This window comes from Lepus europaeus, chromosome 12, assembly GCF_033115175.1.
Source record: "Lepus europaeus isolate LE1 chromosome 12, mLepTim1.pri, whole genome shotgun sequence".
Lineage (NCBI taxonomy): Eukaryota > Metazoa > Chordata > Mammalia > Lagomorpha > Leporidae > Lepus > Lepus europaeus.
The window spans coordinates 21,904,819-21,923,213 of NC_084838.1; the positions used below are offsets into that span (position 1 = coordinate 21,904,819).

Here is an 18,395-nt window from a genome sequence, read left to right on the forward strand (position 1 = left end):
TAGTGTATGATGTGTGACTTTGATTCTGAGGATCTTTAGGGGAATTGTTTTTTCTTCTCTGAGAATCTCTGGGGATAATCTTGTATTTATTCTGCTAGACTTTCTACTGCACCACCAGCCTTTTACGTTTCCTAATATATTTCTTAATTTATTGCCTTCGGGACTCCTATTCCGAAGAGAAGAGAAAATTCAGAATCCAAACATTCATGTTTCAATGTTAGAATTCCTGATGAAAGACAAGCTTCCATTGTTGATGTACTCAGCAGCAAGGAGGTGGTGAACCAGATGAAGACTCCTCTTACTTCAAAAAGATTAGAGCAGAAAAATTTGTCAGTGCATTAAAGAAATAGGCCAATTGTAACTCATTTCACTGTGTTGACTTTAAAAGAAAATGGTTGATATGCTGAGACGCCATCATTACTTTTGTAATGTATGTCTTGTGAATTAACAGCCACATATAGCTTTCTTAGTCTGCAGCCTGCGATTAGTCTGCAGTTGTGTCTATACATTTCTGAACCTTGTTTACAGAATAAGTAGAACATATAGCAAGCTAAAATCAAAGTAAGAATCTTGCTGAAGGACAGCAAAATGAGAGCCGTGTACATTGTTGCTATAGGATCTTCTTTCTCTTCAGTATAATCCTTTATTGGGTTGTCTGTTTTTTACTCATTGATTTTGTAGTGCTTTTTAAATCTGGCTATGAAATTTTTTCATACATGTATTGCAGATACTCTTACATTTAGCTTACTAGTTTATACTTAGTGATTTTTTTTAAATAAACTGAAGTTGTTTCTTTTAGTGTAGTCTGTTTTATCAATTTTTCCCCCCTTTTATGCTTAGTGCTTTTTGTGCTTATTAGAAAATGTATTTCAGTCTTTTCCTCCTTAGTTAATGGTTAAAATATTTTTCCTTAGAAATTCAGAAGTCTTGCTTTTTTCAAGTTTCATATATATCAAAATTTTTCAAGAAATTGAATGTTATATTTTATGTATTTGGTTTATGAAGAAAGATTGTATGAGTTAATATTTGGAAGCAGAAAACCACTGCTACTAAACTGAAATTGTTTCTTTAGTTCAACAACAGATATTTAACTGTAATTTGTAAGCATGTACTGTCCTTCCTTTATGCTTCATAATCAATGAAAGCTAAAAATTGATCATGTAGTTTATAAAGATTTATTTATTTATTTGAAGGTCATTGTTAAACAGAGAGGAGAGGGAGAGGGAGAGAGAGAGAGAAAGATCTTCCATCTTCTGGTTCACAACCCCAGTTTGCTGCAACAGCCAGAGCTGAGCCCATCTGAAGCCAGCTTTGAACTTCTGGGCCTCACCCACATGGGTGTAGGGTCCCAAGGACTTGGGGCTGTCTTCTACACTGCTTTCTCAGGCCATAACAGAGAGCTGAATTGGAAGTGGAGCAGCTGGGACTAGAACTGGTGCCCAAATGGGATGCTGGCACTGCAGGCGGCGGCTTTACCCACTGTACCACAGCACCCCTCCCCAGTAGTTACTTTTGATGAACATACTTGGTCCTTACGAAAGTGTTTAAAACTGTTCTGCTTTTTTTTGCTTTGCAAATAGCTAGATTTAAAAAAATGTGTCTCCTTCAAATTCCCCTTACTAAATCAAACTTTAATTCCATTTTTAAAGAACAATTCATTATTAACTGTGGCTACAAATATCATTGACTTAGCAAAATAGTTTTTCAGGTTTAGTTAATGGTCCTGTATAGTTGTTGGGAGTCCCAGGCCACAAGAAAGAGAAAACAAATACCTCTCCCTGTAAAGACATACACGGGGAAAGCAGCAACATACTGTTTTTGTTTGCATCCTACTTTACTGATGCAGACATTACTTGCTGCTTAGGAGGTTAAGGCTGTAGTCTTTTTCTTATCAGACATGGGTTTAGGTAAGGATTGCTGATTTTGTGAAGAAAACAGTGAACTGTTGAAACACAAATTTACATTATCTGCCATAGGCTAATAAGTCCTGACTCTGGTTCCATAATAAGCACTGATTTCTCTGATCAGTTAATTTAAGTACTTGGCTTTGGCTCGCAAGAAATAGGTTAAGATACCTTTAAATAAGACTAAGAAATGTAAATACTATTTAATCTCCAAACTTGTTTCATTAAGTAATTAAGCAATACTTAGATTAACTCTTGAGACTTATCAAATTTAAAGAAAATTCATCTGAAGTCTTGATAGCTATCCATGTAAACTTCTTCACTTGGAATTCTTTAGTTCAAAAAAGAACCTGGAGTCTTTTGCTTTCAGTCACGTTGGAGTGACTGGAACTAGACTTACTTTGCTGTCAGTTAATTTTAGATAGTGGACAACAGGTACAACAGGATTGTGATCTCAGAAACAAATGAAGTGAACCTGTTAATCACCATAGCTTTCTTCTGGACTGTATGAGGAGAGGGTGATGGCACTCAAGCATACATGACAAAACTGCTGAGTTGAAGAGACAGAGATCCAGGTTTGGGAAGGCTGAGGCAATTGGAAGGGACAGAGGGCAGAATATGGGAGTGAAGGGAGGTATGTAGGTGTTTGAGTGATAGAGAATCCCTGTTGAATGCCAGGCATTTTCAGGGAATTTGACACTGGAGGAGAAGTACCCTCCCAGTAAAGCTAATTTATTCTAGCATAAGGGTTACTCTGCACTCATCCTAATGAAACTTTTTTTTTTTTTTTTTTTTTGGACAGGCAGAGTGATAGTGCGAGAGAGACAGAAAGAAAGGTCTTCCTTTTGCCATTGGTTCACCCTCCAATGGCCGCTGCGGCCGGCACATCTTGCTGATCCGAAGCCAGGAGCCAGGTGCTTCTCCTGGTCTCCCATGCAGGTGCAGGGCCCAAGGACTTGGGCCATCCTCCACTTCCTTCCCGGGCCATAGCAGAGAGCTGGCCTGGAAGAAGGGCAACCGGGATAGAATCTGGCACCCCAACCGGGACTAGAACCTGGTGTGCCGGTGCCGCAAGGCAGAGGATTAGCCTGTTAAGCCACGGCGCTGGCCCTAATGAAACTTTAAAACAAGCTCCAGAACGATGTAACTGATTTGAAAGCAGCGTCTTCCTAAAAATGGGATCTGGTACTTTAAAGCAGTAAAACAAAATTCTAGTGCTCATAATATCAAGCATCCAATCAGAAGTTGGTACTTATAGAAAAAGCCATAAAAATGTGTCTGGCTCATAAATAACCAGCTGAAAATTCAGTAGTAGAAACAGAATTTGAAAATGACAGAAATGATGAATTTAGCAGTTGTGGACTTTGAAACAGCTTCTAAAAGTATTTCTGGAAGGCGCCACGGCTCACTAGGCTAATCGCGCCGGCACCCCAGGTTCTAGTCCTGGTTGCTCCTCTTCTAGTCCAGCTCTCTGCTGTGGCCCGGGAGTGCAGTGGTGGATGGCCCAAGTGCTTGGGCCCTGCACCTGCATGGGAGACCAGGAGAAGCACCTGGCTCCTGGCTTCGGATCGGCGCAGTGTGCCGGCCGCAGCAAACCGGCGGTAGCGGCCACTTCGGGGGTGAACCAACGGAAGGAAGACCTTTCTATCTGTCTCTCTCTCTATCTCACTGTCTAACTCTGCCTGTCAAAAAAATAAAAAGTATTTCTAACTATTTCAAGGGAAACATGAGTATACTAAGAGAAACAGATGAGAGAGAATCAAATGAATCTTGTAGATTAAGATCTTAAAATGCGTGAGATATTCATAGAACATTGTATTCTACAGCAGAAAACAATGAATTTGAAAGCAGCAGAAAAATGAAGCATATAGAAAAAAATACTGAAGAAAAAAACAACAACATAGTTTAATAACTGGTGGGACAAAATCAAGCAGTCCAAACATGCGTAAGTAAAGTCCCAGTAGGGAAAGGTACCATGGGGGAGCACAAATATATCTTGGGGCCGATTCTGTGGCCCGGTAGGCTAAATCTCCGCCTTTAGCACTGGCATCCCATATGGGCCCCAGTTTGTGTCGCAGATGGCTCCTCTTCCGATCCAGCTCTCAGCTATGGCCTAGGAAAGCCTTAGAAAATGGCCCAAGTGCTTGGGACCCTGCACCAGTGTGAGAGAACCAGAAGAAGCTCCTGACTCCTGACTTTGGATTGGCCCAGTTCCACCTATTGCAGCCAATTGGGGAGTGAACCTGCGGATGGAAGACCTTTCTAGTCTTTCCTTCTCTCTGTAACCCTTACCTTTCAAACAAACAAAAATTTAAATATATTTAATATAAATACATATTTATATTTAAATATAATTAAATTAACATTATACTATATTTATAGATATTTTATAGAGATATTAACTTCTGATTGGATTGCAATATATTTAATAGAAATATATTGGATATATGCATATCTGAAGAGATAATTTCCAGAAATGGCCTAAATAGTGTGGTAACCATGAACTCACATTCCAACTTCTGTGAGCCACAGACAGGATATACACAAGGAAAACCATGCCCTAATCAAATTGTTGAAACCTAGGAATGCACAGCAAATCTTAAAAATAGCTTCGGGGGTAGGGAGAGGTGAATCATATTTCAGTCAGAGGAGTAAAGATAAGCATGGGGAGAAATTTCTTGCCTGAAACTTAAAGCTAGATCTGGAGAAAGATCTTTAAAGTGCTGGGAGAAAATATGTTTGGAATTTCATATAGAACTTTAAAGTAAGGTCAAATGTAGTCTATGTGAACTAAAGCTGATGACATTTGTTAGTGGCAGATTTTCATTTCAAAAAGTGGTAAAGGAAATTGTTCAGAATTGAGGAAAATGGTATTATTTGGAAACCTGGATCTGTACAACGTGGTAAGCATGTAGACATACGATTTCCCCTCTTGTTTTCTTCAATTTCGAAGATTATTGACTTTGTAAAGCAAGATACTAATTATTTGGGGGGGGGGGAGTTACAGTGTATGGGAGGAGTGAAGCTTCCAAGAATACCACAAAGGATAGCATGAGGGAAATAGAAATATATATTAGATGGTTCCTGTTTATATGGGAGTGTATTTTTTTTTTTTTTTGATTTATTTATTTGTTAGAGGGAGAGACGGAGACATCTTTCATCCACTGGTTTACTCCTAAGATAATCGCAACAGCTGGAGCTGGGCCTGGCCAGAGCCAGGAGCCAGGAGCTTCTTCTGGGTCTCCCATGTGGATGGCAGGGGCCCAAATACTTGGACCATCTTCTGCTGCTTTACACAAGGCCATTAGCAGGGAACTGGAGCAGCTGCTACTTGAACTGATACCCATATGGGATGTGGGCACTGCAAGCAGTGGCATAACCTGCTATGCCAAAACTCTGGCCCCTACCTGAATAGTTTATTTTTAAAAATCCTTTTTATTTTTATTTATTTGAAAGACAGAATTACAGAGAGAGTAGAAAGAGAGAGGTCTTCCATCAGCTGGTTCATTCCCCAAATGGCCACAGTGGCCAGAGCCGAGCTGATCCGAAGTCAGGAATCAGGAGCTTCTTCTGGGTCTCCCACATGGGTGCAGAGGCCCAAGGACTTGGGGCCATCTTCTACGGCTTTCCCAGGCCATAGCAGAGAGCTGGATCAGAAGTGGAACAGGACTAGAACCAGCGCCCATATGGGATGCTGGCGCTTCAGGCCTGGGCTTTAACCCACCGTACCACAGTACTAGCCCCAACCTGAGTGTTTCAGTATATTATTTGAAGGTATCCTGTGGTAAGTCAAATACTCATATTCATTTTGTTAACCCAAAACAGTTGCTTAAAAATGTAAATAAAGGTTGAAAGCATACAATGTAAATAAAACAGCACACACAGATAATCCGAATGAAGCTGGGACAAAAAGGAACAGAGACTAAATGAAGCAAGTAGGAAACAAATAACAAGATGGTGGACTTAGCCATGTCAATAATTTTAAGTGGAAATGGCATAAAGATTCCAGTTGAAAAGGAAGCCTCATTTATTTGATGTTTGTTTATTTTTGAAGTGGATTTTAAGAATTTTTTTTTTTCCTAACTTGAGAGGTAGAGTGACAGACAGCGAGAGGGAGAGACAAAAAGTCTTCCCTCTGTTAGTTCACTCCCTAAATGGCTGCAACGTCTGGAGCTGTGTCGATCCAAAGCCAGGAGCCAGGAGCCAGGAGCTTCTTCCTGATCCCCCCATCTGGGTGCAGAGGCCAAGCAGTTGGGCCATCTTCCACTGCTTTCCCAGGCCATAGCAGAGAGCTGGATTGGAAGAGGAGCAGCCATATGGGATGCCAGCACTTCAGGCTGGGGCTTTAACCCGCTGCGCCACAGTGCCACAGTGCCAGCCCCTATTTGATGTTTATAATAAACCCATTTTAAATATAAAATAATAGATTAAAGGGGTGGAAAAATATGTATGCATACAAACAGTAGTCATAAAATGGAGTGACTGTATAATATTAGAAAAAAAGTAGATTATGGGACAAAGATTATTACCACAGGCAAAGAGAGGTATTTTATAATGGTAAAGGGAGCATTATATCAAGAAAAATAATTTATACAAAAAAATTTGAAAACACACAGCTTAAAAATGAATAGAGCTAAACAGAAAGAGATGAGGGCAGCACCATGTTTGTTTTAAGGCAGCATTGTTCATAGTAGCCCAAATATGGAATCAACCAATATGTCCATCATCTGATGAATGGATAAAGAAAATATGGTATATATACACAATGGAATATTATTGCGCTTTTAAAAAGAATGATATTCTACCATTTCAGCAAAATGGATGGAATTGGAAGTTGACATATTGAATGACAAAAGTTGGAAATAAAAAGAAATACCATGTTTTCTCTTATGTGTGCTAGATAAAATTTGAAAAGAAAAAGTAATGCCTTGTGCGGATCAGTATTGCTGCAAATTAGTTTTGTTAATCTTGTGTTTTAAAAATTGATTTAATTTATTTGAAATGCAGGCTTACAGAGAGATAGAGGTCTTTCATCATTTCATTTTACTCCGCAAATAGCCACAAGAACTGGAGCTGGGTCAGCCAAAAGCCAGGAGCTTCTGTGGGGTCCTCTGCATGTGTGGCCATCCTGGCACTTATATAGGATCCAGCATCACAGATGGTGGCTTAACTCACTATGCCACAATGCAAGCCCCCATTCTTTGTTTTATACCAGAGGTTAAGAATGTTATACTACAAGAGATTGAATTTTCTGTGACTACTTTAAAACTTACTGTATGTAAGTAAATGGTCATCTTTCTATTCAATTATTGTTAATAGTTCTTGCCTATATCCTTGCTAACCTGGTGTCTTTTTGCATTTTACTTGTTAAACTTTTTTTTTTTTTTGACAGGCAGAGTGGATAGTGAGAGAGAGAGACAGAGAGGAAGGTCTTCCTTTTTGCCGTTGGTTCACCCTCCAATGGCCGCTACGGACGGCGTATCTCGCTGATCCGAAGCCAGGAGCCAGGTGCTTCTCCTGGTCTCCCTTGCGGGTGCAGGGCCCAAGCACTTGGGCCATCCTCCACTGCCTTCCCGGGCCATAGCAGAGAGCTGGCCTGGAAGAGGGGCAACTGGGATAGAGTCCGGCGCCCCAACCGGGATTAGAACCCGGTGTGCCGGCGCCGCAAGGTGGAGGATTAGCCTGTTAAGCCACGGCGCCGGCCTACTTGTTAAACTTAATATTTGGTGAAGCATTAAGCCTTTAATAAAGTCTCAAAAACTAATAAAAGAGAGATGAAGCCATAATTACGTTGATTTCATTCCTTTTTCTGTAATTGTTTATACAGTAGAAAACCAGTAAGAATATAGAACAGGTGTTGGCAGATTCTGGCCCATTGGCTAAGTATTCTATTACGTTTTATTTATTTGAAAGACAGAATTACAGAGAGGTAGAGCCAAAGAGAAAGGTCTTCCATCTGCTGGTTAATTCCCCAAGTGACCACAACTGGCCAGAGTTGAGCTGATCTGAAGTCAGGAGCCAGGAGTTTCTTCTGAGTCTCCCATTCGAGTGCAGGGGCTCAAGGACTTAGGCCATTTTGTGCTGATTTCCCAGGTCATAGCAGAGAACTGGATTGGAAATGGAGCAACTGAAATTTGAACTGGTGCCCATATGGGATGCTGGTGCTCTAGGCCAGGCTTTATCCTGCTGCACCTCAGCCTGGCCCCACTTTTTTTTTTTTTTTTTTTTTTTTGCTAAGAGTAATGTTTGTTTTTTTGGTTGTGACTAAAAAACAAAGGAACAATATTTTTGTTTCACAGAAAATTTAAAAGAAATTCAGATTTCATTGTCCATACATAAAATGTTTGAACACCGTTTTGCCATTCATTTATTGCTGTTTTCCTGTTGTAACTGCAGTATTTAGTAGTTGTTTTAGAGAGCATTTATAACCCAGGTGTCTAAACTATTTATGTGACCCTTAAAGAGAAAGTTAGTATGTTCAGAGTGTAAGCGTTAGTAACATCAGCTAACTTGATCAAAATGACATATGGAACATTTTTCTCAACAGCAACATTATTTTCACGTTTGCATGAAATAGTCACCAAGATAAACTAAATATTGAGTTCTAAAACAACCATCTGTTAATAGGAAAAGATTGAAATTATGTGGAGTAAGTTCTTTTGACTTAATTGGAACTATATTGGAACTCAAAAAAGGAAGAACGTTAAATAATTAGGAAAGTAAAAACCCAAATATTTTGGAAAGCAATGTTTAACATAAATCAAAGATGTTATCACAAGGATGGGCCATCAAAGAAGGAGGTACCTTTCTGTTAAGGGAGGAGAGACTTCCACTTTGATTATGGCCTTGTCTAAATACAATCAGAGCTTGTGAACTCAAGAGGCTTCCATAGCCTTGGCAGCTCATGACAAGAACCTTGGGTGTTACTGATGGCATAAATAAGAGTGTCAGTTGTTAAATCAACGACGGGATTCAATGTGCACCTACTCCCCATGTAGGATCTCTGTCCTTAATGTGTTGTACTATGTGAATTAACGGTATAACTAGTACTCAAACAGTACTTTATACTTTGTGTATCTGTATGGGTGCAAACTGTTGAAATCTTTACTTAGTATATATACTAAGTTGATTTTTCTGTATATAAAGATAATTGAAAATGAATCTTGATGAAGGGTGGGATGAGAGAAGAGGGAGTGGGAGATGGAATGGTTGGGAGTGGGAGGGAGGTTATGGGGGGGGGGGAGCTACTATAATCCAAAAGTTGTACTTTGGAAATTTATATTTATTAAATAAAAGTTGGAAAAAAAAGTTATCACAGGGAACACTTTAAAGTATTGTGAACTGAGTTAAAATAAAATTTGTGAAGTTCAGCTAAAACTGTTCTTAAAGTTACAGTCTTAAATGTTTGTATTAGAAAAGAAAAAAAATTCCAAATGAATAAACTTCTAGCCATAACTAGTAAGTTAAACCTCACGTAGACAGAAGAAAGGAAATTTTAAAGATGAGAACAAAAACTCAGTGACAGAAGATAAGAACTATGGAAAAATTAATGAACCCAATAGATGTTCCATTTATCCAAATGTGTGCCAGCCCCTGGAAGAAAAACATTCCTGAAGTGTATCTCCATAGAGTTGCATGTTCATTATGGGCTGGTCAATTCTGGTTATTGTCAGTGTTAAACGTTAAGATTTAAATAAGACTAAGCTGTGTGCTAAGATAGTTTATTTTTATCAGTGGTTCTTAGGGTAAAATGAGAGTCACTTGGAGGGTTTGATAAACTGCAAACTGCTGGGCCCCAATTTGGGTGTTTCTTCTGAATCCGTGGGTTGGGTATAGGGTTGAAAATTTGCATTTTCGGCCTGCACCTTGGCTCACCAGGCTAATCCTTCGCCTGTGGTAACAGCACCCCGGGTTCTAGTCCTGGTTGGGGCGCCGGATTCTGTTCTGGTTGCTCCTCTTCCAGTCCAGCTCTCTGCTGTGGCCTGGGAGTGCAGTGGAGGATGGCCCAGGTCCTTGGGCCCTGCACCCGCATGGGAGACCAGGAGAAGCACCTGGCTCCTGGCTTCAGATTGGCGCAGCGCCGGCTGTAGCAGCCATTTTGGGGATGAACCAATGGAAGGAAGGCCTTTCTCTCTGTCTCTTTCTCTCTTTCTAACTCTGTCAAAAAAAAAAAAAAATTGCATTTTCAAGAAGGTGGTATTTATATTAAGAATTACTATTGTACTATAATAAATAAGGTTATCATAGGAAACTAAATTTATTGGCTAAGAGGTAAATTAATGAAACTAATGCCTAAGAAACAAACTTAATTTTCTTTCTTTCTTTTTTTTTTTTTTTTTAATTATTTATTTGAAAGAGTTACAGAGAAAGATAGAGACACAGAGAGGTCTTCCATCCGCTGGTTCACTCCTCAACTGGCAACAACAGCTGAAAGCTGAGCCCATCCAAAGCCAGGAGCTTCTTCAGGGTCTCCCACATGGCTGCAGGGGCTCAAGAATTTGGGCCAGCCTCCGCTGCTTTCCCAGGTGCATTAGCAGGGAGCTGGACTGGAAGTGGAGCAGCAGGGACTCCTACAGGCATCTATATGAGATGCTAGCCCTGCAGGCAGATGCTTAACCTCTGTGCCTCAGCACTGGCCCCTATATATATACATATAATTTTTTATTTAAAGATTTATTTATTTGAAAGGTGTAGTGGCTGATAAGGAGAGAGACACACACATACAGAAAGATCTGTCCCTTGGTTCACTCCCCAAATGGTCACAAGGGTGGGGACTGAGCCAGACAGAAGCAGGAAACAGGAACCCTATCTGGGTCTCCCACGTGGGTGGCAGGTGTCCAAGTTCTTGCGCCATCTTCTGTCTTTCCCAGCTGCATTAACAAGGATCTGCATTGGAAGCATAAAGGGCCAGGACACGAAGGGAATTTAAACATGGGATCTGACCTCTCCAGGCAGCTGCTTAACCTGCTGCAATACAACGCTGGCCCTGATTATATTTACTTAACAATAGAACAAATCCCGCTGCCTGCTAAAGTGCCTGGGAAAGTAGCAGATGGCTCAAGTGCTTGGGCCCTGCCATGCAGTTTGGAGACCTGGATGAAGCTCCTGGCTTGAGCTTGGCCAAGCACTGGTCATTATGGCCTTTGGGGAGTGAACCAGTGGGTGGAAGAGCCATCTCTTACTGTAACTCTGACTTTCAAATAAATAAATAAATCTTTTTTTTAAAATAAACAAGCCTGATTTTAAAAAAATTCCTTTCCTTTAATAATAATTTAATATAAGTTTAGCGTAACTTTTTTAAAAAAGATTTATTTATTGGAATGACAAAGTTACAGAGAGGGAGAGAGATACATCTTCCAATACATCTTCCATACACTGCATCATTTCCTAGGTGACCACACTGGCCAGAGCTGGGCTGGTCTAAATTCAGGAGCTTTTCCTGGATCTCTGATGTGGATGGCAGAGGCCCAATGACTTGACCTTCTTCTGATGCTTTCCCAGGCACATTAGCAGGGAGCTGTGTCGGAAGTGGAACAGCCAGAAGTTAAACCTGCGCCCATATGGGAAGCTGGTGTCCCAGGTAGTGGCTTTACCTGCTACACCATGAAGCCACCTTAGCATAACTTTTTTTTTTTTTTAAGATTTATTTTATTTATTTGAAAGACAAAGTGTTACAGAGAGAGGTGGAGACAGAGGGAGAGATATCTTCCCAATGCTGGTTCACTCCCCAAATGTCTGCAGTGGCTGGACGTGAGCCGATTGGAAGCCGAGTCAGGAGCTTCTTCTGGGTCTCTCACATAGGTGCAGGGCCCCAAGGACTTGAGCCATCCTCTGCTGCTTTCGCAGACACATTAGCAGGGAGCTGGATTAGAAGTGGAGCAGCCGATGCCCATATGGGATGCTGGTGCTGCAGGCCAGGGCTTTAACCCACTGCACCACAGCCCCAGCCGCTAGCATATTTTATGTTATATGCCTTTTAAATTAAAAACTTTTACATAAGCACATGCTTAGCCAAGGCCTCCATGGGATCAGGATCATCAGTGTCACAGTCTTCCACATTCATATCTTGTCCCACTGGGAGATGTTCAAGGGCAATAACATGCATGCAGCTGTCACTTCTTATGATAACATTGCCTTATTCTGTATATCTCGTGAAGGACTTGCTTCAGGCTATTGTATAATTAACTTTGATTATAATCTTTTGGATTCACCTTCATTTAGTGGGCCCTTGTTGCTGACATTTTTGCATTTGATAATAGTTGTTATGTGACATGTCTGCATTTGATACAATGTGATTCATTTATCCTAACACTTTTCCTTGAAGTTAAAATTCAGAACTTAATTGTAAAAAAAAAAAAAAAAAAAAGGATTCCTGCAATGAAAAACCAAAAGAACTTCTTCATTAAAAGGTGGTTGGTTTTTGTCCATATTCCTCCTTCCCCTCCTTCCACCAGCCCACATAATTCCTTGAATTTCAGATCTTGAATCTCTTAGAGGATCAAGTGTGACAATATGGTTAATGTAGTATGTCAACCTAAATTAGTTTTATAATTAAAAAACAACAACAACTTGTTTTTCAGCTAATGGGAATGACAACAAGAAATTTAAAGGAGATAGACCTCCCTGTTCGCCTTCCCGTGTTCTACATCTTCGCAAAATTCCCTGTGATGTCACCGAAGCAGAGGTCATATCATTAGGTCTACCATTTGGCAAAGTAACTAATCTTTTGATGTTGAAAGGCAAAAGCCAGGTATGTTATATTTAAAGGTTTAACACAGCATATCTCTGGGTGTTAGTGCTACAGACTTTATTTTCTTGAGTTTTGTTGTATTTTCTAAATCTTATTCATTCAATGAACGTAAATTGGGTTTTTGTTTTAAGATTTATTTATTTGAAAGGCAGAGTGATGGGGAGTGAGGGTGGGAAGAAGTTCCACTGGGTGGCTTACTCCTCAAATGCCCTGGACAGCCAGGCTGGTCCAGGCCAAAGTCAGGAGCTTGGACTCCGTTCAAGTCTCTCATGTAGGAGGGGCCAGTATACTTGGACTACCATCATGGGCCTTCCCAGAACCATGAGCAGGAAAAATCAGAAAGCCGAATAGCTACATCTTGAACTGGCACTCTGATATCAGATGTAAGCATTCGAAGTAACATTTTCAGTTGCTTTGCCACAGTGCCTACCCCATAAATCAGTTTTTAAAGTAGAATTTTTTTTTTTGAATGAGAGAAAGCAACAGCATAGTTTATAAAAATATCCTATCATTATTTGAATACCGTGAGAGAAATGATGTAAATTATGCTTAATTTGACAAATTAAGGACCCATTAAGTCTTACAAAATCTAAATAGAAATACATAGTATTGTCAAAAGACAAAATTACAACAAATTTTAAAGATCAAATTGGTTTTTAATTGGATTCCAAAAGCAAGCAACACCTCGTACTATAAAGTAGAATGTGTGTTTAACTGAGCATGTCCAAACCATTGGTGTTTGTAAGGTCGAAATAAGGAAACAGAACAGTGTGTGTGTGTGTGTGTGTGTGTTTTAAGGTTTATTTATTTGAAGGACAAGTTACAGAGAGACAGAGGCAGAGAGGTTTTAGATCTGCTGGTTCGTTCCCCAGATGGCCACAATGGCTGGCACTCTACCAATCTGAAGCCAGGAGCTTCTTTTGGGTCTCCCATATGGGTGCAAGGGCCCGAGAAATTGGGCCATCTTCTGCTTTCCCAGACTATAGCAGAGAGCTGGATCAGAAGTGGCACAGCTGGGGCCTGAACTGGCGCCCACATGGGTTGCGGGCACTGCATCCTACTATGCAACAGTACTGGCTCCAGAACAATGTTTTAAATACTGGAACAGTTAGTTGCTACTGGTCACTTTTCTTTTAGGATTAAAGCAGAAAGGACTTCTTTATTCCCATTCAGTAGATGGTCTCTGATTGATAGCTGTGACTTTTCAGGAAAAAGAGATCTGTTTGGGGATTTACCTTCTTTGCCTAAAATAAGTGACTCCAGTTTGGTTTGGTCTGATTCAGTGGGGCCTACTCCAAAACAATGACCTCCCATAAATTTTGACACAGTGTATCTTAGTTAGCAAATTAATATGTTGGTTATGAATTTTTGAAAGAGATTGTAAGTTTCTTTCATTTTGAAGGTAACAGATTTTTCCTAAATAAGGCAACTTTGTGGTGACCAGGACAAAAATATAATCCTTGCATGGGACAAGCAACCTTTTATGTCCTCTGTACCCACACACAATCAGCACAGAAGGCTTATGTTACTTAACAGAGGGCAGGGATTTCTCCACAGTAGCAGTAGTCAGTTTTGTAGCACACTGAGCTGTACCCCAAGTCACTTCAGTTCTGACACTGTCTGCCAACTGTAAATTGGAGGTCCAGTTTCTGAGACTGCCTCCCAACCCCCACTTTAGGTGCTCGTCATGCTTCTATAAATGGTTCTCACAACCTCCTGCTTAGGTTCAATTAATTTGCTAGAGGAGCTCAACAGAATTCAGAGGGACACTACACTTAAACTAACTGGTTTATTATGAGGTAGATTATATTACAAAGCATACAGATAAAGAGATGTATAAGGTGGGATATGGGGGAGGGAGCACAGAGCTTCCTCACCCTCTCCACTTGCACCACCCTCCAGGAATCTCTGCATGTTCAGTTGTCTGTATGCTCTCCAGATCCTGTCTTTTGGGTTTGTATGGGGGCTTCATTACATGGGCATGATTAATTTAATCCTTGCCATTGGTGATGACCTTTAGCCTCTTTCCTCTCTCTAGGGGTTAGGGTTGGGGCTGAAAATTCCAACTGTCTAATTATGCCTTAATCTTTCTGGTCATCAGACCACATCCTGAAGATTCCTAGGGACTTTCTGCCTTCAAAGAACTTATTAGCAGATTCCAAGGATTTAGGAGTTCTATGCAAGACCAGATATATATTTCACAATATCATACTTGTGTGGATTTGAATGATCACGTGCTTCCTTGTTCCCATTCACTGAGTGAGCCCTGCAGTTCTCTCTGAGGTTTTGGTTGGCCTGAAAGTCCTCTCGACACTGAGCGTTACCGTGAAGAAGAGGACAGCAAATTGCAGTCCGTTGTGCTATGTCACTATGCTGCTTCTACTTTCCATAAATAAGATTACATTTATAAGTAAATAGATTAGCATGCATGAAAGAGACTGGATGACATTTAATAAAGTGCACTATCTCTGGCAGACTATTTCATCAATATACCATTTATTGCAGTTGAGGTTACTAAGATCCAAAGAGTTCTACATGCCTTATAAGGTGTTAAGCCCTGTGTTTACACATTTATCTTACATTTGTTCGAGATAATGCATGCTAGCCACATGAAACACAGTTTCTGCTACTGAGCATTATAAGGTTTGTATGATTTGGAATGATCGACATTCATGGATCTAATGGTTAATGGCCTATGAGAGAGGCAGTGTCAGCTTCCCAGTTTTCTTTGTCTCTGCTGTTGACTCTGAATTTATCTATAAGCTAACTAAAACTGTTAGATTAATTGTTGGTCTTTAGTTCATAAATCCTATTTAGAAAACATTTCTTTGATAATATGATTTGGCAAGAAATTTTTTTTTTTTTTTTTTTTTTTTTTTTTTATTTTTGACAGGCAGAGTGGATAGTAGAGGGAGACAGAGAGAAAGGTCTTCCTTTTTGCCGTTGGTTCACCCTCTAATGGCCGCCGCGGTAGACACGCTGCGGCCGGCGCACCGCGCTGTTCCGATGGCAGGAGCCAGGTGCTTCTCCTGGTCTCCCATGGGGTGCAGGGCCCAAGCACTTGGGCCATCCTCCACTGCACTCCCTGGCCACAGCAGAGAGCTGGCCTGGAAGAGGGGCAACCGGGACAGGATCGGTGCCCCGACCGGGACTAGAACCCGGTGTGCCGGCGCCGCAAGGCGGAGGATTAGCCTATTGAGCCGCGGCGCCGGCCGGCAAGAAATTTTAATATGAGTCACAAAAGCTGCCTGTGGGTGATAATTCTTCCTGGAGACTTTTGAAAGTAAAGTGCTATGAGGGGAATGGGGATTATTTTCACTAGTCTTTGGGTAGTGACTTTTGGCTTTAATCTTCATCCCACAATTTGAATATTGAGCCCTTTGACTAAATACCTTGAAAAAATGTAACTAATTCCTTTACCAGATTCCATATGGAAAAAATTTATTTTTACACGTAAGTTTAGCTTCTTTATACTTTCCAAAACAACTTCATGTAACAAGAATCATGTATTCCAAAGAATTAAGTAGCTTTTCCTTTATGATATTGATGTTAAAAATTGAGTTAGCTCATCAAGGAGTTAGCAGAAATAGTTCTTAACCATAAGTAAATGTTGTTAAAATGAGATTTAAAAATTGAAAAATGATTAAAACCAGATAGAAAGTATTGCTATTACATATACTTCTTTGGTCACCTTTCGCATTTTGTCTTAGGAGAGAAAGTATGCTACTAATAAAATTGTGTAGTTAGGCCGGTGCCGTGGATTAACAGGCTAATCCTCTGCCTTGCGGCACCGGCACACCGGGTTCTAGTCCCAGTAGGGATGCTGTATTCTATCCCAGTTGCCCCTCTTTCAGGCCAGCTCTCTGCTATAGTCCGGGAGTGCAGAGGAGGATGGCCCAAGTCCTTGGGCCCTGCACCCGCATGGGAGACCGGGAGAAGCACCTGGCTCCTGGCTTCGGATCAGCACGGTGCGCCGGCCGCAGCGGCCATTGGAGGGTGAACCAACGGCAAAGGAAGACCTCTCTCTCTCTCTCTCTCTCTCTCTCTCTCTCACTATCCACTCTGCCTGTCCCCCAAAAAAAGAAAAATTGTGTAGTTACCTATTAGATTGTATATGTGAATTGAAGTCCATTTTATCCCTTTAAGAAAGTGGAATTTTATATGTTTGTTATGTATTGAATGATTTGTGATATTTGTTCCACTATCAAATGACCAATAGCACCACCTCATAGAATATGATTAGTTCAGTTGAACATTTAATAGGTTCATTTGTTACAGTTGGATCATATACTTGTGCATCATGTTTAACATTTGTCTAGTTAGTATTCCCTTACCAAACTGCATGTGACAGTATTTGTTTATTTATTTGAAAAAGTTATACAGGGGCTGGTGCTCTGGTGCAGTGGGTTAAAGCCCTGGCCTGAAGTGCTGGCATCCCATATGGGCGCTGGTTCTAATCCCGGTTGTTCCTCTTCTGATATAAAATAAATCTTAAAAAAAAGAAGAAAGAAAAAAGAAAGAGTTACACACACACACACAGAGAGAGAGAGAGATCTTCTACCAGCTGGTTCACTACCCAAATGGCCAAAATGGCCAGGGCTGTGCCAGGCTAAAGCCAAGAGCCTTGCAGCTGCTTCTGGGTCTCCCACATGGGTGCAGGAGACCAAACACTTGGGTCATCTTCTGCTGCTTTCTCAGGCAATTAGCAGGGAGCTAGTTCAGAAGTAGAGCAGCCCGGTCTCAAATTGGCATCTATGTGTAATGCCAGCACACAGGTGGACACGTAACCTGCTACGCCACAAAACAGACCCCGAAACATATTTTATATGAGTGTCCAGTATACAAGTTGAAGTAGTTGCTATATGCTTGCTAACAAAATGTTATTTTGAAGCAAAAAAAAAAAAAAAAAAAATTGGATTGTGTAACTAGAACTTTGTGTTGATTTAAGAAAGTCTTAATTAAATGGTCTAAGCCCTAAGGAGTACTAGCAGAAGCCATATGAGTCTGGGGCAGATAGTGTGTTAAGGTGATGGGTAAAGTGGAAAGCAGACAAAAGCCTCTTTAAGGGAGGCTGAAGAAGTTAATTTAATCCTTTAAGCAGTTAAAAACATTTCACATGTTTAATATAAAAAACTCAAAAGCATAAAATGCAATATTCCACAAATTCCCTTTTTTTTTGGAGGGGGGGCAACATTTTAAAAGTTGACTGTGGTAAAGGATTTGAAAGTATAAAATTGCCAGATAGTAGGCCAGCGCCGCGGCTCAATAGGCTAATCCTCCGCCTTGCGGCACCGGCACACCGTGTTCTAGTCCCGGTCGGGGCACCGATCCTGTCCCGGTTGCCCCTCTTCCAGGCCAGCTCTCTGCTGTGGCCAGGGAGTGCAGTGGAGGATGGCCCAAGTGCTTGGGCCCTGCACCCCATGGGAGACCAGGAGAAGCACCTGGCTCCTGCCATCGGATCAGCGCGGTGCGCCGGCCGCAGCGCGCCAGCCGCGGCGGCCATTGGAGGGTGAACCAACGGCAAAAGGAAGACTTTTCTCTCTGTCTCTCTCTCTCACTGTCCACTCTGCCTGTCAAAAAAATTGCCAGATAGCTTTATGATTTTATGTAGCTTTTGGTTTACCTTTTATTTTTGTTTCTTCTAAAATCTGGAAATAGATAAAAAGGCAAAACTAAATGTGTTACTACAGTTTTATATAAATGCTTCTAGTGGCTAGCTTTAAATAAAATAAACCCTTTTT

General features: G+C 40.9%; 1 protein-coding gene across 4 annotated transcripts in view; it reads left to right on the forward strand.

Annotated features, from left to right (window-relative positions):
* The window catches only part of PTBP3 (polypyrimidine tract binding protein 3), a 110,570-nt gene that overhangs the window by 43,449 nt on the left and 48,726 nt on the right, over positions 1–18,395 (forward strand). For 3 of the 4 annotated variants that reach the window (XM_062207749.1, XM_062207745.1, XM_062207747.1), the window contains one exon: positions 12,485–12,654. The exons of the other annotated variant lie outside the window; for it this stretch is intronic. In XM_062207749.1, coding sequence (XP_062063733.1) covers positions 12,485–12,654 — 170 coding nt within the window. The remainder of the gene's footprint in view (positions 1–12,484; positions 12,655–18,395) is intronic. 4 annotated transcript variants of the gene reach the window in all.